The sequence below is a fragment of the Amblyomma americanum genome, chromosome 3 (genome assembly GCF_052857255.1).
Source record: "Amblyomma americanum isolate KBUSLIRL-KWMA chromosome 3, ASM5285725v1, whole genome shotgun sequence".
Taxonomy (NCBI): Eukaryota; Metazoa; Arthropoda; class Arachnida; order Ixodida; family Ixodidae; genus Amblyomma; species Amblyomma americanum.
The window spans coordinates 134,290,827-134,312,098 of record NC_135499.1 but is presented as its reverse complement, the minus strand read 5'-3'; the positions used below and the strand labels follow the sequence as shown (position 1 = coordinate 134,312,098).

The following is a 21,272-nucleotide window of genomic DNA, read 5'->3' as shown; positions in this document are numbered from 1 at the left end:
TGCTTGAGTTCAACCACCGCGCAGAGAATCAGAGAGCGTGCACACTACTTCTTCACCATCGTCACGGATGCCAGTTGCGCCAACATTGACACCGGCGCACAAACAACAAGAAAGGGCGCGTAACGACCTTTATTTGTTATAATTTGTTTTCCCTGACAGAAAACGAGCAAAGCCTGCATGCTGTCACTCGTTACGTCACTAGCTCCGTACCACTCGGTGTGGTGCGTTACGATACCCTGCTCCAGTGACGTCATGATTGGCTTCATTACTCCCCTCTTTCTCTTTCCCAGCGGTAACCACCCTCTGGCTGCACCTGCACCTACAACGGTAACGCTAAACTCCGGCTCCAGATGACGAGGATTTGTAATTAATTCTTACCACATCAGGCAAGTAAATCATCCCAGCTTTGAATTAAAAAAACAAGGCTGTCGTACGCAATCTCCGCGTCAAATTCTAGCGCGAATAACCGAGCGGTTTAACCGAGACAAGCATTTTACGGTACGCGTTTAGCCTTGCAGCAGCTTTACATTAACAAGCTGTCACAACTGACATTCCCATTATACCATGGCATGTGAAAGAGGCGAGTGCTACTAATCTAAAGGAAACACTTGCCGCGAAATAAAGAAGATGACAAGACAAATGACTTCATTTTTCAATTTTTTTTAAGCTTCAGTCACCTTGGGAAGCTAAACCGCGTAAAACCAAACTAAAACTAAACCAGATTTATCAATCCAAACTACGAAGGGGCAAGCGGACCGTCGTGTTTTTGAGATTTTGCAGTGTTCAACCACGCAAAAAAAGGACTTTCAGTTTCAGCCGAGATCTATACCAAAAAGCTCAACACCGGGCATCCTACAATAGCGCACGCGAACTTTGCAGCACGCCGTCGAGATACAAGCAGTCAACATTGATTGCAAAGCGCAGCTGGAAACAGCTGCCGTCAGGAATCACCGCCTAGATGGGATCTATTTCGTGACGCTCAACTTGCCCTGCCCTGCTTGCGAACAGGTCAGCCACCTTAGATATCATTAGGGTGAACTGAAGACAGTCTACGTGGTGTCCATCGTTCATTCCAAAAGGCCCTTGCGTCATCTGCCAGTGCCTACGAGGCTAATCCGAAAGGCGCAGTCACGAATGATAGCTCGAATAGGCAGGTTACGGCTCCACAGGTCTATGTTTAATGAAAAAAAAATGCACGACGTAGTGTGTCTTTTGGCCGCGCCCCGTTGTGAGCATACTGGGCGCTGCCTAGTTAACCTCCCTCCCTTTCCGTCTTTCTATCTCTCTTTCTAAACTTAACATAGCGGCTGCTTACTTCATGAAAGCTACGTTTTGCCCAGCCTTGAAAACAAGGCGAAGCTTTCCGTCACACACATTCCACTGCTACCAAGGCTGTAATGTTAACAAAATAACCGTTTACTTCACGACAGTTACTTTTCGATGAGTCCTAAAAGCCCAGCTTAGTTTTTACCGACACACATTGTTTTACCGAGCAGAGAACGATCGGGTAGGTTTCGTTCTTAGCTCGTAAAAATGATGAATTCAGGAAGGACGTGGCAGTATGCTCACTTTAACCAGAAGTGTTCTTTTTTTTTTCAATATCTAAGTTAATAAATTACGTCTTGTCTATCTTTTAATTTCAGCCAAGTATCCTACACCAACTAAATTTGCAGAATAATAACTGCTGATATGCTGCAGTGTTTTGTCATGCTCACTTTTTAAACGGCGTTTATTACTTGTCGCCGCCGGCATTAGGCGTACTGATCATCGGTTCGTTACTAGAGGCGAGGCATCTAGCGAAAGTTTTCAAGCCGCGATTTCATTCTTCCCGTGGAATCATCACCAGGCGCGACCTTTCTGCGGATTTCACGCCCATGCAAGTGCGTCATACGAAAAATTGCGAGTCATCTTAAGTCAAGAGCGGCAAACATGAATGACGCTAGAAGACAGGGTTTGGACATATTCCTCCCTCCACACCACGGACGAAACAGCGTGGTTGGTGTCTCTGCTGCAGCTCGAGCGGAAGGCCAACTTCTTTCAAACGACTGCATCCGTGGGTGGCTATTGCGTCGCAGGAGCTAACATTAGCATCAACCATTTGTGTCATCTTGACATGCGAAATAAAGCAGGCCTTTGCTACCATGGATACTTCTCGTGGCTTGCAAGCAGCCACGCTTGTTCGCCCTCGAGATAAGGAGAAAGAACGCAGTCGTTGATTGGCCCAGGCGTCCGTGACTTTTTTTGACAATAAAAAGTTATCAGACGCACATTTCATCCCGGCACGCTGAACAAGGCAGAGCGGCTGAAGGCCAACGCTGGATGTCAAGCTGCTGGATTGTTCCTTTCAATGAGGCGAGTTACCCTTACCGTCTCAAAGTGAAAAGCTTCGGGATGGTGAAACAGTTGAATGGCAAATGAACAAATAATAGTCAAAAAAGAACGCAACCCGACGCTGGCTTGCAAATCACAGTTTATTCGGCTCAACGCCAGTATGAGTGCACGCCAGCATCTTCCATACAAGAAGGAAAACATTGGCGGTGGTTTAGCTCGGGTTAAACCTGGAGTGACGCGAAGCTACAGCTGGCCGAGTGGAACTTGGTCACGTGACCAACCACGTGACAAACCACGTGATCAGCCACGGCGCCGCCCCACGTGACCAATCACGTGACAGCGTGGCGGCCCAGCCACAGGGTTGCGCGCCGCCACGCTGAAGGCACGAAATGCTACCGTAGTGTATCTGTCGCTACAAAAACCAAGAAAACACAAACCGCGAGAAACAGACAGCGAAGTACAATTATGCATTGACAATCGCCCAACGTCAGCAACGAAACAGACGTAAGCAGAAGTCCGAAATAGAGATATATGCAGCTCTGACGCAAATCATAAGTAAAAAAATATTGGCGGTAGTTTAGCCCTGGTTGAACCTGGAGTGACGCGATAGCTACAGCTGGTAGAGTGGAACTCGGTAACGTGACCAACCACGTGACAAAACACGCGATCAGCAACGGCGACACGCCGCCCGCAACTGCTCCGAACCGCGTGATCAACCACGTGACAGCGTGGCGGCGCCGCCACGCTGAAGGCTCCAAATTGTACCGTAATGTGGCTATCTCTACAAAAGTGGATGAGCACTTGTCTAGCTTCTAATAAAATAAGCATGTTCCTCTTTTTGGACACAACGGCATGTAAAGAGAGTCTAATAGCAAGGCTTTATTACTCTTGCAGTGCTTGTTACCAGTAATATGAAGCAACTGTGCTGACTAAAAAGCTGTAATAAGTTTCTTTCCTGTTCGCGCTTTCAACCACGTGCCTCTTAGTCTACGCCTTTCGTGTTGTTAAATATTGTGTCGTACCAACCCGTCCAACCTCCTACGCGCATGAACTCCAGCCTTACTGCAAAAGCTAAAAACCATGAATTCGTTCAGGCGCGTCTCCTCTTTCAAACACGACGCAGTTAAATGACAAACTGCAAGTTTTTGCCAGCATCCGAGATTAACATATATTCCCTTCATTATGCCCCCAAAGAATAGCCGCCGTGGTGGCTCGGTGGTTATGGCGCTCGTCTAATGACCCGAAAGTCGCGCGTTCGATCCCGGCCGCGGCGGTCGAATTTCCATGGAGGCGAAATTCTAGAGGCCCGTGTTCTGTGCGATGTCAGTGCGCGCTAAACAACCCCAGGTGGCCGAAATTTCCGGAGCCCTTCACTACGGCGTCCCTCGTAGCCTTAGTCGCTTTGGGACGTTAAACTCCCACATACCAAGCCAAACATCCAAAGAATGCTGAGTCCTGGAGGTTGTGTCCTCCTATCGGTAATCCAAATGGGTACAAGGCACACAATGTTGACGTGCCGTAGATGATGATGAGCATCGTTGTCTATAGCTACGAGCAATAGATGAAACTGGACATATCTTGCATACAGCGGATGTGTATAATAGCTACATTGATGTCTAAAGTACCTGATATGCACTATAGCCGTGGGCGTACTTTCATCCTACAATAAAAAAGACAGAATTGTAGGTCGTATTTGAGAATTATAGTCGGTTGGTTTTATAAACATAGTGCGTTGAAGGAAAGAAGGGATAGTTAAGAACGAGAATTTGCGGGAAGCTTTTTTCTGTTTACAGTCATATTTCATTCCTGTGCGGCTTCACAGCAAGTAAGCACGAGATATTTTAAGGTGATAGCTTTGCAGGCGTCAGTACATTCACGCAACGACAAAGCCCACCTTATAGCCTAATACTGAAAAGCTGCCTCATTTCCTAGGTACAGCTTGATTTTACTTAGCCGCTGCCCTTACACTACCACACCTCTGTCCAGGCATTGCATCCAGGTGGCACTGTGAAATCCGCATTCCGACTGATAGCGTTTACAGCCAGTACGCTTGTCACTATAAGCGCCGCTGAAATTCTGCGCTTCTGTTGAGGAAGCAGGTGTGCAGAACAAAAGTTTGTTTCGAATTCTGCAACATTCTGATCCCACAGCAAAGCAAACGTCGCATTTTGCCTATTTTACGGAGCAGGTCAAGAGAATAAAGCACGAGATGATGATGCTAGAAGATTTCTATATAGGTATGCTCACTTCACCGCCACTAGTTTAAATTTATGGACAAGAACAAAAATCAAATTTAGTTTTAGTGCGAAAGCACATGTACGCGGGGTCAAACTCAACCAAAAATCTTGTGGTGTACCCTACTACGAGGGTCCAAAAAAGAAATAAATGTCGCCCCGACCGGGTTTCGAAGCCGCGGCGGCGCTAACGGAGCTTCGCTGGCCACTACGCGAGCGCACTATGCTATCACCGTAGCCGATCACGCCTTGTGTTAAACTGCAACGCACTCTCGTGCTGTGCATTCCACATCGTTGTCTTCATCAACTTCCAGCTGCGGCGCAAACAGATTAAATCAGCTTAACGTCTAACAGAGCTTAACCTAAGTCTATATCGCCGCCAGACGTGCCGACGACCCAGCAAAGCAAAACAATGAGCCATACAGGTTAAATACATGCTTTCGAACATCTATTCGGTTTAACTACGTTAAAACGCTACCACTTTTTATGTTGAACCTGTTTCTGAGCGATCTTTTCTAGTACATTACAGAGTTATCTTATTTTTCTTGTGACAGCAAAGACCCTCCTTGTTGTAGAATCAGAATCCTACAGATGACATCACTATGGGTCCGCATATGTCGAAGCGTGCTGATTTCCTTTTGGAAGTCAACAGCCATAAACACGAGTGGATGCAGAAAATATTATTTTTATTGGCCACTATGCAAGTGACTGTCTCTGGAATACCTACGCGAAAAATAACTGATGCATAAGTGAAAATACGGGATCAAACGATCGCCTCATACTGCGTCGCAGCTCTGGTCGTACGCCATATTTTTTACGTCGCAGTTGTCTATGTAGTATTTCATGCAGTGCTTGGGTACGCCGTTCTTAGCTCCCTCGGTTGTCCACAAAATGCACTCTATGGAGTAGAAAAACAACATTGGTTAATTGACTCTAAGAAATAAATATATTTAATGAAATGAAAACCTTCCTTTTTGTTGCGTGAGAAACATGGCTCTTCTATTCCACATTCTACTTAGCACAGGGCACCACACGGCCACGTTTTTTTTTTAATTTTCTGTGCGACCATCTTTTCATAAACAATCAACTTCTGATCTGAAGCAGAATGTTCTTACTCGTGTACGATTCATATTGCCAACAGACGCGCACATCATGCTCATTTCAGTTTGAACAAAAGTTTAGAGGTTGTTAGGAAGCTTTTCGGTTCCATTAATAACAATTGGTTTTGGGGGGAAAGGAAATGGCGCGGTATCTGTCTCATATATCGTTGGACACCTGAACCGTGCCGTAAGGGAAGGGATAAAGAAGGGAGTGAAAGGAGAAATGAAGAATGAGGTTCCGTAGTGGAGGGCTCCGGAATAATTTCGACTACCTGGGGATCTTTAACGTGCACTGACATCGCACAGCACACGGGCGCCTTAGCGTTTTTCCTCCATAAAAACGCACCCGCCGCGGTCGGGTTCAAACCCGGGAACTCCGGATCAGTTCCCGGGTTCGAACCCGACCGCGGCGGCTGCGTTTTTATGGAGGAAAAACGCTAAGGCGCCCGTTTGCTGTGCGATGTCAGTGCACGTTAAAGATCCATTTGAGTGTTGCTTACATTAATTCGCTTTTGATTATTTGATTGATCTCCCTTACCTTGGTTTTCCTTGTAAGGAATCTCCAAAATGACACAGGTCTCGTAGTCCGTGTAGATAAAATTAGCAACGTACTCGGGGCCATCGGCTGAAATTAGTTCCCACATGAAGATTGAGGACTAAGATAAGCTCAAGCACAAAAGATCGCGACTCAACTTCATGCACTCAAGTTGATGTATAACACTTAACATCATAGTCTAAGAATTTTAATCAAAACAGCTAAACCGTTTGTGACGGCTCAGCATTGCAATTCATTGCATGGAAATTAATTTTTTAATCCTATTTTTGGTTGTAATTCGCACGTAGTGTCTACATAAGGTGGCGTACCATGCACCTAATTTACTCATTTTGTTAATTAAAACAGTGCACAATAAACCTCGTTGTACCTGATACTATTAATCTCTTGATTTTGATAACAATTAGTTTTCTTAACATTACTATATGTGTAGCTTCGCGAGAAACTATTTCATGCACATAGCAGCTTTCTTACTGTCGTCCAGCGTGTACACAGGCTTGTCGGGACTCGCTCCTTCCTTCAAGTGGTAAGAGATGTTTTTGCTGAAAACAAAGATCATTTCTTTCAGCACGCAGCAGGCCATATGGCTACCTATGCAAAGAAATTTCTGGCAAAACACACTATGGCCGTGTGTGGGTTTCGAACCCGTGGGGGCGCGAACAGATCAGCTTCACTTGCCGCTACATTAGACCACTGCGTCATCGTCGCACAGCAACGACCCGTGATGATGATGATGATGACGTCCTCAGGCTAACTGGCACATACCCACGGCGGGGGACTGGTCAGGGTGCATGGGTTTAACTGCCAGCCTCTCTCGCTGTGCTGTGCACGCTGTGCTTTGAAAGCTGTCTTTTGAACGCTATGCTCTCACGGTGTGCTTTTTCAACCTCTCCCGCCTTTTCGCAATGGATCCAGAACAGACCGCTATCGCGCTGTCCTCTTAATCCGAGCCTCAAATCGAAACCTAAGCGATAACCGAAGTGCGATAGTACTTATTTTGCATTTCGCCTCACCACGTAAAATCATCTGTCATTTTTCTTCAGCGCGGAAGCACTACTAGTTTGGTTGTGAGGGAAGGAAATGCCGCAGTAATTGTCTCGGTCGACGCCCGAATCGCGCCGTAAGGCAAGGGATAAAGGAGGAAGTAGAAGAAGAAAGAGGTGCCGTAGTGGAGGGCCCCGGAATAATTTCGATCGCCTGGGGATCTTTGACGTACACTGACATCGCACAGCACACGGACGCCTTTTTGCGTTTAGCCTGCATCGAAACTTGTTTGAGCGTTGCATATTGGGGCGTGCGATCGTACAGGTGGTAGAACTGGTTTCACACGCAATTCTATGTTTGGGTTTTCCTGCCGTTTAAGAGCTGTAGTGCGCTAGCACTAAGCCTTCCAACTTCGAAAAAACCCGTTCTTTGTTTAAGTGCATGAAGCCAATTAGGCCTACAGGAATAAAATAGGGCCACGACTGCGCCGCGCCTGGGTTTCGAACCCGCTGCGGCGCGAACAGATCTTCGCTGGCTACTGCCCGAGAGCAAGTGTTGAGTGATCTGGCAAACCTAAAACGTTCTTGAGTCGCAGCGCCCCCTCAATTGCGGCTTCCACTTTGAATATTATCTAATGGAATCGTTACTTCGCGCTGCTGCTGCTGTGATATTTTTTACCCTGAACAGGATATAAAGAAAGAAACTATGGTGTCGCTGCAACTCTCATGCTTTACTGCCAATCTCTCGCGCTGTATACATTGCATGACGTCGTCATCCATCCGTGTGCAATGGATCCAGAGCACACCGATTCGCATTGCCTCATTAAGGTGCTTCGCGCTCTAAAAATTTTACACTGTGCTACCACTAAGGTCCCCAATCACCGATTTCGCTGATCGGCGCGCCTGACGCCAAACCATCGCACAAGTACAGGGCCGATTGCTTCCTAATGTGCATGAGATGTACCACAGTAGCGGCCTGCGGTCCTCTGGGGTGCTTCCGCACTGAGAATTGGAACGAAGACGCGCTGATTATACTGCGAAGGCTGCCTCTGAACGAAGAACAGAAGCCACACAGGAGCGCTCCACCCGGACACAGGTTCCACACTGAGCAAAAAAAGGGAAGTCTATGCGCACTTTCTGCTGCTCGCACGCCATCTTTTGAGGCAGCGGCCTACATCAGATCGCATGGTTTTCCGGTGGCGGCCGCATGCCGGCGCCACTATGCCACGTGCCAACATGCACTTCTCTGCTCGCTTAACTACTGCTTCCGTAATTAGAACCTCTCTTATTACACACATACTCATTAGCATACAGTCCTAAGGCACCACTTTAATTGAAAGAGCACCCGACATACATATAAACCGCTTGTACCTAAGCCGTCTTGCCTGACTCGCCACTCATGAGAAGCAGGTTCAAATCCAGACTGATATTCCTGAATTTTTTCTTTAATTTACTTCATGAAGTTACATGAATTGAGACACGCGGTGACCACTTCGCGTGACTTCACGTGTGACGTGAATTTCGCTACCGCCGGCGGGACGAAGCTTGTAATTTTCACGGCTGCTTCAGTGCTTTTTGAGTTTAGTTGTTAATTCGGCATGAACTCGCGGTCACGAGCAGTTGACACGTGTCGACACATTACGCGAGCGTATATCTGGCAACTGGTATTGCTCGTGCGATTAGTCGAGCAGAACCGTCCAGGCGATAACTCAGAACCCAAATGCTACGAGTAATGTTAAAGGCAGAGGGCTCCTATGTACATGAAAGCTTTCAAGTATAAGCTCGTGCGGATTGATAAGAATCCCTTCCTTCTGATAACTGCACTCTGCTACGTCCCCTTCTCCGGTTTTGGTGGAATTTTATCACTCTCATCCGATCGCCCTTCCAGCGATTGAGGCACACACGCACCAGCGATGTTCTAGCGAAGAATTGCTGCCATTATCGCTGAAATCCGGCAACATTTAATGGCTCATCAGGGTACATTTTCTGCTTATGCTACGGCGCTTTGCTGTCAGATCATCACACGAATGCAGCTGACGTCGTCGCAAAGTTCCAGTGATGAGTCATCGGTATGCTTGCGCTTAGGTACAACATAATCCGCAGTCTGCGACTTATTTCATTTGTCATGATCATGTGTACCAGTTCCTACGCGGTGCAGACATTAGGAAGGACGAACAACCATTTTGCTAAGAGGTTGTCATTACTTAATCTGCGGCCGTTATTCTTGCTCTCTGCATTTTTAGCGTAGGCGAGATATATGCTATCGAGCTCATCAGACACACATTGCTTCAAAACTGGGCAAGACTTTACCCTCACGCAGTTCGCGGCCTTTCTATAGACTCATTTGTGCTGCTCATATATGTACGTTATTCTGCAACTTGGAAATTTCCAGATCGCCATCTAATAGCTAGCTGGCGCCTCCACTTGCTCACCTCGAGAACCTGTTTCTATAGCCATACGTACGCTGCGTTATTTAAGAAACAAAACACACTTCTCAATTTAGGGAGAAAGCTTCTCAGGACACAGCAGAACTAACAGCAGTATGGCAGAGCGCAATAACAACTGAAAGTTTTAAGCTTTGATTTCACCTGCGTAGTGTGTTCTCTTAAATTTGTATCATGTTTCCTCTGGATGACACGCATCACATACCTAGAAACATGCACAATCGACTAACCAGATTTGTTGCATCATTCATCCCAGAGCTTCTCTAGAGTTTACGCCTGGATTTCGATTCTGAGTTTCTCAAAAGATTTTGCGACAGTGGAAGGAAGAGAGTCAGGTGTCCAGACGAGATTAGGAAGTTTGCAGGGATAAGGTGGCCGCAGCTAGCACAGGACAGGGTTAAATGGAGGGATTTGAAACCGGTCTTTGACCTGCAGTGGACGTAATTAGTCTGGTGTTTATGATGATTGTTTAAGACTATGTTGCGAAAAGTACAATGCCGCCACATGCCTTCGGTGGAGTTTGTGCCCATATACCGCCGCTGGTGATCCTGCAATGATATCTGAGCACGCTATTGATCTCTTTGGCACTGTAACAAAGAGGCTTCTAATGCCCGCTGTTACCGTCATACAAACTTCCTTTTTCTCTAACACTGTCTGCTACCCGACTGCTTTCTCTCTCTTTAAGCAGGTGGGAATCCTTCTCAACCTCAGTATGACGTCGCCGGGACCCGAGTTCACCCGTAAATACTTTAGCATTCAGAGCTTCGTGCCATTGGGTTCACATCAAGCTTACCTGTCATGACCGTTCTCGTTTTTGAGAATCCAGACGTAGGTAACTGTATGGGCATCCTCGTCAAAGTCAGCACGCACGGCCTTTAAACAGTCGAGGTCTCCGTCCTGGTCTTCGTCGAATAGTGCGATGGCGACAGGAAAAGTTTTGAACATCTGCAAAAGTCGACATTGCAAATGACAGCAGCTTCTCGCCAAAACACTCGACTGAGCCGTTCTGGTTCAGTTTCAGAAGCATTTCTAATCGGCTAGAAAGCTAGCATGCACGTGATGATGCACGTGTGAGCTCTATCTTTCAAGCGGCGCGAAACCGTTGAGCATAAGATCCCTGTAGTTGTTGAAAGGAAGTGGATCTCTGAATGAACAGCTCTAACGCTCCTTTCGATGCGCTGTTGGGCGATACTTCTAAGCAATCAGCCCAGCCTTACATGTTTCATCTCTGTTATTTTCAAATACCAGTGTTGAAAAGTGTCCAGTGATCCCTCCGATCAGTTAAGCGTCAGGATTTGCTAACCTACCACAACGATAAGACGCATGCCCGTGACCTGCTCTACCTTGGAAGAAAACACAGACGCCGAGCCGTTGTCTAAATGATGGCGCTTCGGCTCCTAGCATGGAGTCCATATTTATTTATTTATTTATTTATTTATTTATTTATTTATTTATTTATTTATTTATTTGTAGTCCATGACACTGTTCGGGCCCAAGCAGCACAGGCTTCATGTTGAACACGCAGAACAAAGCACACAACGCGAAATGGAACACACAGGAAACAACTAAGCTCAGCAAAAAAGATTGAACATTGCGACAATAGAGTTCATTGAGGCTTTAAACGACAACAACACATCTCCCACACGCCAAGAATGAAACTCGTTACAAAACTTTCTGCAGGGTAACAGAGTGAACTAAGCATGTAAAATATGGCAAGGTAAGTCTAGGAAAATCATTAAATCTGTAAATGTTAGGGGGCAAATAATTGCACTCTGTGACTGTGTGTGACAAAAACTATATTAAAATTTATTAGTGCGCGCAAAAATTGGGCCTAGAGAATGTTCATGATTATGAGACTTTGTTCTCGCACAAAGACCGATTTTGGAAGGGTTAATTTTTCCGTGAAGACTTGTATGATGAAATTCAGACGACTAACTTTTCTCTGAGCATGCAGCGTCGATATATTATTCAGCTTCTTTATATTTAAAGGAGAATCTAGGCGTTTTTATTTCCCAAATATAAATCCAACACTATTTCTCTGAACCCTTTCGAGCTGCATATCTATTTTATAATGAAGATATGGTACGACGGAGGCATATTATAGTTTTACTTAATGCATACATTATAAGCTAGAATTTTTGTAAAACTGGTTCACTTTTAAGTTTTATTTTGAGGAAACACAGTTTTTTAAGGGCGGGTACACAAATATCGAAGCTGGCCAGCGTCAGCTTGTGCAAAGCCAGGGTATTTAAACTTGTAAACTTCTGAAATAAGACTGCTTTGGAGTGAATATGTGAAAAAACTAAGTGATCATTTCCTAGTAACACGCAGAAGTACCGTTTTCTCATTGTTTCCAGTACCATCCTCAAAGATTTCTGCATCCTTCAATTGCAAGAATCCTATTTTCTAGCAATATGTGATCATTAGCAGATGATATTTCTTTGAATACAACACAATCATCAGCGAACAGCCGAATAGGTACATCTCCGGAGACCACCTCTACTAAGTCATTAACCTAGATAAGAGACAATAACGGACCTAAAAAGCTGCCTAATAGTACGCCAGAGGTATCAGAGGGCACACGAGATGAACAGTTTTCGATTTGCACAAATTTGCTACTATTGCAAAGATATGCACCGGCCCATTGAAAAATAAAAGACAGCAGAATGAGGCGTTCTCATTTATACAGTAGTTTACCGTAAGTCTCTTTGTACAAGGCCTTCGAAAAATCTACAAACAGAATGTCTACCTGACCAGATACGTCAAGTACGCTCAAGAACTCATGCGCATTTGAAACCAGCTGGGCAACCGTGAGCATAGCTTTTCTGAAGCCATGCTGATACGGTGACAACACTTTAAGATCAGCTAAAATATTCTTAATGTAACAAGCAACAGCGTGCTCCAACAGTTCGCAACAAGTGCTTCTAATTGAGACAGGACGACAAATAATTAGTGAAAGCCGGTCACTCGTGTTAGGGATAGGTGTAACACTTGCACTGCCCCAATCAGTTGGTCTGTCGCTTGTAGCCATCGATAAGTTGAACATATCCAGCACGATGTCCCCGTGCTGGGAGCTTGAACTCCTTGCTTTAACGCAACTCGTCAGAGCCCATGTTTTTCTTTCAATGTATCCTGCCAAGCCAGATGGAGTTCCGTTTCACCCTCTACTCCAACTACACTATGCGGTTAACACACCCTTTGTACTAAGGGACCAATTCCTGCGGCTTCAGCTTCTACCCAGCGCCCTAAACGGCGGCCGCATTTGTTTGCCCAAGTCGTCCATGCTATTGGCAACCCTGAGGCCACCGCGTGCTCAAGCCTCAGCAGCCGCTGATTTCATCCTGTACTCGTGCCTAAGATGTCGAAAAAAATTATTTCCTCTTTTCTTCTTCGTCGCTTGCATACTAAACGTGATAAAAGAAATGTTTACGCTGATGTCTCTTAGGCCAACAGTGAGGCATCCAGGTACGCGGAATCCGTCGTTCCCTCCCTCAATGGTTTTCTCGTCTCGAAGAATGTTGCTACACCTTAGCGCTTCACCAAACGCGCAGTTCCGGAAAGAATGTGCATAAGATAGCGGTTGTTGAAAGGCAGCATCTGTTCACCTTTTGGATTGCGTTACCGTGGCAACCACACATAGAAGGCACCGCAAAAAACGCAGATATTTTCGATGCCCGTTGGTTGAGAGGTTTTGTCTCCCTCGAGAAAAGAGTGATGTAATCAAAGTAATCACCAAAGCCTTAGCAACTCCTTCGTACCCGATTCGATGAATTAAAAATGTTACTTGTAGCCATGTGGAAATTTTACGTGGACGGGTGTCAATGCAGATTGTTCTCTCTACAGGCGCTGCAAGAATAAACTGCGTCGTGTCACACCCACAAACAGAGCCGCAGAAACTCTCTCTATCATTTCATTGCTGATGCCAAAGTAAAGGGCAAGGAACGCATAACTACAGGGTGGTACACTAATCTCACAAAGCGTAAATTTAAAAGATGTCCGGAAGGTCACAAGCCAGAAACACGGGACGGGATAAAACAATCCTGAAATCGTTAATGCGCCAAATTCTGGGGACACAACGCCGGGACACTTCTACGTCGCCACTGGAAGGAGCCGACGCTGTTGTACAACAAAATTGAGGCATCTTGTAAGATGTTTTGCACCATGAAATGCTATCTCTTGTTCAGTTCGAATTTACAGTTTTTGCTTTATCACGAGAGCGAGAACGCATACCGTTCTCCGAAATACGTACCTTGAAAGCGTCTGTCACGTCATGCTGTAATTGGCGCTTTGGTTCTGCATGAGAGAAGGAGATACTCAGTGAAAGAAGGTAGAGGCCGAGCAGTGTTTGCGATGAAAGAGGCTGCATCTTTAGCGCTCCACAACAGCTTACGCACCTCAGTTTCCCCAGTCCCGATGATTTTATACCCGGTTTCAGCCGGCGCGCAACCGTTGAATCTGTCAGCGTAGGTGGATTGACCCGAACCCCAGAGTTGATTTACCGATTGAACGTCAAACGTTTAGACGTCCCGGTTATAATCCTGTCATCCTCCAGTTTTTGGCACAAGGCTCCTGGTTCGTCGTCTGCGAATAGTTTCGTGCTCCCTTAATAAAAAAAATCTAGTATTTTATTCGTTTCTTTATTTGTACCATTTACGGCATGCACCTGTGGCGTGGTCTGCGCGGTATATGCTGACTAAACGAAGTAAAAAGAAACTTTTATGAACAAATCGCACAAATCAAACGGTTGAAAGCTAATCGAGAACTTTCACTACACTACACATTTCTACTAAAGTTTTCCTTTCACTTTTTTTTTCTTACGCTCGTTTCCACTGACACCACTAGCTGCACAGTTTTATCATTTTCAGTTCCTGGCTGGAGGGGCCTTTGGTGTCTTTTCCTTCACCATACCTATGCTGATGGCGGATGGTCGAGAATTTTTACTGGGGGAATGAAATTTTAAGGCATTTTAGGGGAATTTAGGAAAGTTTAGATTTTTTTTTTCAACTCTTGTAGCAGAGCGTGTGGGAGAGCCGATGACCTCCTGCTGACAGCATCCGTGCATCACTGTCGCTACCGTGCAGTTTCAATTGCCTATATTTCTTTTTGCTGGGATTTTGAAACATGTTCACTCAGTTTTTTCTTTTCTAGTTTTGCAGTGACTTTCTAGGCCGGCTTGCGGTCGGTAAGAGACTTGCAAAGTAAGCAGTATGAAAGCAACGATTTTGACTAGAAGACTATAAGCCGTGCACTCTACATGAATTTCAAAATGCATTTTATTTGCATGTGTGACGCAGTTCGATTAAATTCTCCCGCTTTCGATAAAAAATTTTCCCGTTGTGCTGGCCATGTTTCAGTAATAAAACTTTGCTCTAAGGCTGGCCACTGTTCTAATTAAAAGAATGAGATTTCTGCCGGCGATCAAATATTTTTTTTTCTCACTGGATTTTGGCCACTAAGGGGCGATATTTACCAAGATATTATTTCAGCTAGAGAGGGGAACACTTATTAAAGGATGACAAAAACTATTATTTCTGTGGCAGCGGTCACATTCGACAGCACAATGACTATTTGCTATCCGGCTCATCCCGTGACAAAATTCCGGGCGGTAACGATCCGCATTTACTTTGCTCTACTAACGAAGCGATCAACTTAGATTAACGGCTTACACAAAATTAAATTCAGACTTTATTTTTTTTTATGGAAGGCCTGAGCCCTTACAAGCAGCGATAGCGTTCTTTCAACTCAGCGGGTGTGCAGACTGCACCCAATTTAGCCTTTCGCAAGAACCAGTCTCGCAACAGCTTTGATAGACGTCTTTACTGTCTTTCATTCTGAGAGGTGCTCGACATTATTCGAATCCGCAGCAAAAAAAAAGTAAGGAATGGTTGCCCGGCTTAGCGAGCCGGAGTCTTTGAGTTAAAAGTATATTTCTTGTGTCTCTCCCTTTAAAAAAATATATCACAGGAGGTTAAGGCGCACTGCCTGACGAACCCCAATCTCCTGGTAGCAAGGAGTTCATTTTGGCATATATAACTGCAAACACAGGAAAATCTATGGTGAAAAAGGTACTACAGAACGGCAAGAAATGACAATGCATATGAGAACAAAAAAGTATAAACTACTTCAAGTGAAATCAACATCTCCGGGGAATTGTTTAAGGAATCCAAGGTTTGAGAAAACAAATTTTCACTCCATTTTGCGCGATGAGTGGCATAGGTACATCCAACCCAATTCTGGCTATGAAACCACTCTGCGCGCGAAAATCTCTGGAAAACTACCCTGAATACAAAAAAATCTTTATTTGCCATTGTTGCGTGCTAAAAGCATTTCATGTCGGGTGTAGGTAATGACTGAATGAATGAATTAGTTCTTTTATTAACTCTCTCAAGGTTATATAAGTAACAAAGGTGAAAGGACGCAGGGCAAAATTCTGCCTTGATGCAGCTTGAATGCTGCCCTGTGCCCTGTCTGCGTCTAACAGTTATATATGAAATTTCTACTCCGCTATCATTGCATAATATTATGACGGGCACATTTCACAATGTTATACCAGATATTCATTTGCAATCAGCACATACATAAAGCAAGAAAAACAGAAGTACACAGAGAGTACATATTTGCTATAACTGCGCCGTCCTTTTTATGTAGGTTCAAAAATGTTAATAAGCGTGATTAATTCACGCTTTGAAGTCTCCTCAAATATAATTTCGTTCTTATGAAAAGTATAAGATAGAGCTCTAAATATTTGTCAGTGACTACTTTACCATAAGTAGCGCGGCAGAAAGGTGGGGACCATGTGATTTGGCGCCGTATATTATTATTATTATTATTGTTATTATTATTATTATTATTATTATTATTATTATTATTATTATTATTATTATTATTATTATTATTAATATTATTATTATTATTATTATTATTATTATTATTATTATTATTATTATTATTATTATTATTATTATTATTATTATTATTATTATTATTATTATTATTATTATTATTATTATTTGGCGCCGTATATTTCAACCTCACTAACGAGTGAGGTTGAAAACCTTTAAAGTTAAACATTCTTAGCTGAAACTGCATTTTATACAGAGAAATTAATTTTAATGAAAATAACAGCGCATTTTTTTGGATATTTAAACTTATGAAGTAGGAGCTCCATATGAGTACCCCAAGGTACATTTGCTATTAATATAATTGCTCATTTTTGAGCTAGTGCAATTTTCATTCGATTCTGCTTGGTTATTGCGCCCCAGACCATGAGGCAATATGTGTGGCAGTAAAATTCATTGTAAATTAGTATTTTGCTCTTGTCGGAAGGTTGTTCCTCTGACGACAGAAGACGCCATTAATTTTGTTCATTTTTTTCGCAGGTATTCTCAGTACGTATGCCACATTTGATCGACTCGTTCAAAACAAAGCCGAGGTACTTCACATTCGAAACGACATCGATTTTTATATCTGCTAACCAAAGGTCAAGATTTGCCCGCACCGTTCTATTTTAGTTCGGAATAGTACTACTTTCGTCTTGGTGATGCTTGCTCTTCAGTAATACTTAATAGAAAAATGACGCAAGAATTCTAGAAATCGATTGCTATATTCTAGCAGATCAGTTTCTGTGGTACCTGACACAAGCATCGGGAGGTCATCTGCATACACTATTGTGCGTACAGGAAGAGGAGCGGAAGTATGTCGTTAATGTAAATAATAAATAATAACGGCCACAGAGTTCTGCCTTGTGGTACACCAGCGAGAAGAGGTTGTAAGTTTAATATACTGTGATTAATTGAAATAATTTGTTTGTGCTATATCAAATATGACTGCATTAAAGATAGGCTGGTTCCTCTAATGGTATAGTAATTGCGTTTTTGTAGGAGTAAATCGTGATTCAGCAGGTCAAAGGCCTTTGAAAAGTCAATGTATATGTCGAGTGAAAGCAGCCTTTCTTCAAGTGCATCTGTTATTTCCTCATTCTGTGTAAACGACCGCAATAGTGGCCTAGTGGTTGAGCATCCGCCTCGAATGCTGGAAGTGCGGGGTTTGACCCCCAGTGCCGCCGGGTACCCACCAATGATATAGTGGGTACAAGCTTTCCCCTGGCCTGGTTCTCGGCTTATTCAGGGCGAATTGCCTGGGAAATGGGTCTTTGACCCCACCTTGAGGAGTCGAAAATACCTCGTGCATTAGCTCTGTTTGGCCGCAGATGCCCTTGCGCTATAAAAATTCGCTATCTTCATCCTCTTTCCATGTAAACAGTGCGATTTCTGAGCACATTTGGTTTCTCAAATGGAGCTGACTGTCTGATAAAACTCTTTGTTTAATTAGAAAACTATTTATTTTCTAGTAAATAATTTTACCAGACCTTTGGATAATATCAGCAGAATTCAAATAGGCCTGTAATTGTCATATTCGACGTCTCTCCCTCTTTGTGAATTACAACTACTTTTGCTATTTCCATATCTTTTGGAAATATGCCATATTATAGCAAGATTACAAATATCCATTAGTATTGGGGCTAACACATCAATTGCGAACTTCATTGGTTTTATCTTTATCTCCAGCTTTGATAGATTTAAGAGTTGTGAAAATTGTTATGATTTCGCTTTTATTTGTTCCATAGATATACAAGGATTCCAGAGTACTTGGTGAGTTATACGCGTAGCCCTAAGGTGCGTCGGAGGGTCTGCATAATTTTTTGGTTATGTTAACTAAGAAATTATTGAATTCATTACAAATTTCGTCGCCACTTAGAAACCTTTCGTTATGGTCGTAGTACTATCTTTTGAGGTGAAATGAAGTAAGTTCTCCAGTTCGTCTCGTTGGCGTCTTCAGTTCAATTCGTCTCATAGCATATCAATCACTTTTCTATTCTGAATCTTTCATTAATAATTCAATGTTTTTATTTTTTATTCATAGCATCATTACTGTGTGCTTAAATATACTTGAGGCGGACATGTACTATCAGCAAGAAATGAAACGCGAACAAGATAACTGAGCCACGAAGAGCGAAATAAGACGCTCTTAGCCAGGGGAAGCTCAATGCTAGCGGAGGGTAATTTCACTTCGAAAGTTCAGGGACATTTCTTGAAGTGCTAATAAACCTCGCTTGTATTTTGCTCTCTAGGAGTGAATATGCGGCTGTTTTTTGTTGCTACCTCAGATTTCTTGTTCGCGTTTCATTCGTTGCTGATAGTACAGCTTGTTCCGGCTTTAGATGTTCTACGAGCTGAGATTTCCCAGTTCCTGTTCCTGTTGGGCAAATGTATTTGCAGAGACATGCTTGTTTTCAATCATAGAATTAGCCATGTTCGTTTATCAATAAATCAGTCAATGAACTGATAAAATATTTTTTTTCTACCTTAAAGGAGGTCACACGACTACCACTATAAAGCAACTTGGCAGTGTCCCGACCCTTTTCAGATTGCCAAACATGAAGATGACAGCTAGAGACCATACGCAACATAGCAAAGAAATGCAGAAGTGAAACTGGGCTTTGGCATGTTATGCGAAGGCAAGATAACCGATGGTTGTAACGGTGACGGACTGGATAACAACAGAAGACAATTGTAGCCGGAGGCGCAGAAATTTATGCGGGCTGATAAGATTAAGAAGTTTGCGGGTATAGGGTAGCCGCCGCGGAAACAGGACAGGGTTAATTGTAGAGATATGGGAGAGGCCTTTGTCCTGAAGTGGGCGCAGTAAGGCTGATGATGATGATGATGATGATGATTAAATGGATCGTAAAGTATCAGGTAACATAGTAAAATTATTTTAAAAATGCGAGAAAAAATAAGTAAATTTTATATGTCAGCAACATATTGAGGAATAGTTAACACGAACGATTAGACCGAGAATTAAGAGGCATATACTATTTTTTCAATGAAGTAAGGCATAACTAGACGATAACAAACTCTATTACCAGAAGGATCAATTTTTTTTATGGTTTAACTTGGTAGTAAAACGTTAAAGGGATTAATTATTACACTATCATTCACTATAAAATGTCATAGACTTATTAACTAGTGTTTATTTAAAGCTCTCAAAGGCACACTAAAGACCAATGTCACGTTAACAAGACGCTACGCTGCACTGATAGATTACTGTTCGTGAAAACTATCGACTCGTTCACGGCGCTACGTTGCTGAAAAAAGTGGAGAAAAACTAAGCTATACAACTCGCTGACAAAAAGTAACTAATAGAGACTGCTGTAATTTTCTAACTATAGCCAAAGGTTACAACCAGGCTCGGCCTTCAGGGCTTTCGGCAAGCGTATTATAAAGTTAAATCCTCCTGTCTTCACGCGCTGTCCTAAACGGCCGTGTAGTGGTTGTTCATCGCCCTCACAAGCGCCTCTTTTCAAAGGCTGTTTAAAATAAAAACGCGGCTGTTTAAAATATGAGTCGATCCGTCGTGTTGTGGCGTTCGGCTCTGGAGCTTAAGAATGCGGGGATCGCATCTCAGCCGAGGCGGCCGCATTTCCATAACGGCACAATGTGAAAACGCACGTGGTGTGTGCGATGTCAGTGCACGTAAAAAAAGCCCAGGTGGTCATAATTAAGCTGAAACTCCCTACTACGATATCTCTCATAGCCCGTGCTCCACATTTCGACGTTAAACCGCACATAATATACCACTGCGTATCATGCCATATCATACCACAAGCAATACACCAAGCCACACCACGTCACTCCATGCCATGCCGTACCATGTCATAACGAAATATAAACGATTGAAAAATAAATACATGGAAATTTTTCATCGCTGTAAGCTCATGGAGCGTTCTCTTGGGTGAAGCGCTTTAAAAGCTGCGTCTCCTTTCAGTGCGAATGACTTTGTGTAAGCAGGGGCAGGGTAAAGCACGACTGCCTATTTCATAAATTACTTTACATGTCTTAGGCGCCAGGTGTTCTTTGGCGACACAGTAAACTGTGTCACAAAGGAAATCTCCGATAGAAACGAAGCCAAGGCAATCCGAGAAAATCTACAGGAATCCAAGTTTGAAGGCAGTTGTTTGCTGAGAGTTTAGACAATTGAAAAACTCTTCACCTGCAACGTCCGAACAATCATTATAGCCGTCATCGTAGCTGGAGCTTAACGCTAGAAGTGCCAGCGTTGAGACCTTTAGAGGCAAGAGACCGGGAATCCCTCTTAGCGGACACATGCCGCATGTAGAGAAAAATTCTGGAATTCCGCCCTGGGATTGACGCCTATTACCGCGGAGAGCATGCACTAGATGCGCTCAATAGATTCCCATGCTCGTTTTAATTCCCAGGCGTTACCATTTTAGATCTTCTTTCTGTTCACGGATAGGTTGCCATTTTGTTTGGTAGACATCCTCATTCTCGTTCTTTCATGTTCGACTCTTGCGGTCTTTCTGTAAGGTTCACTTCAGTAGCAGCGCCACATATGCAGTGTGATTCAAAATGGGAAAAAAAAGGTAATAATTACGCTGTCACAGTTACAGAGGCTCTTTGACATGTCTTCTTTCTCATGCCCTGCGCTCTATTTAACGCGCATAAATATTCTAACAGCAGCACTACTACGCTGACTAAAGCAGCCACTCTCACCAGAATCCCTCCCGATTCTTTACGTATGTAATCGTAATCAGGTACACCAAATGC

The 21,272-nt window shown here is 43.7% G+C and overlaps 1 protein-coding gene across 1 annotated transcript; it reads right to left on the bottom strand.

Moving 5' to 3' along the window:
* Positions 1–5,324: 5,324 nt before the first annotated feature.
* LOC144124139 (uncharacterized) lies at positions 5,325–14,011 on the bottom strand. The gene is made up of 5 exons (XM_077656800.1): positions 13,895–14,011; positions 10,439–10,590; positions 6,693–6,760; positions 6,204–6,290; positions 5,325–5,463 (listed from the first exon to the last, which is right to left on the bottom strand). Exons 1-5 carry the CDS (start codon positions 14,009–14,011, stop codon positions 5,342–5,344), a joined length of 546 nt encoding a protein of 181 aa, XP_077512926.1. The 3' UTR covers positions 5,325–5,341.
* Between the last annotated feature and the right edge of the window lie 7,261 nt (positions 14,012–21,272).

Coding starts and splice junctions, on each gene's coding strand:
- LOC144124139 (XM_077656800.1), bottom strand. CDS start 14,011: ATGCAGCCTCTTTCATCGCAAACACTGCTCGGCCTCTACCTTCTTTCA. Junction 10,591..13,894: donor ACGTGACAGACGCTTTCAAG/GTACGTATTTCG, acceptor CGACTTTTGCAG/ATGTTCAAAACTTTTCCTGT. Junction 6,291..6,692: donor TGTGTACACGCTGGACGACA/GTAAGAAAGCTG, acceptor AACTAATTTCAG/CCGATGGCCCCGAGTACGTT.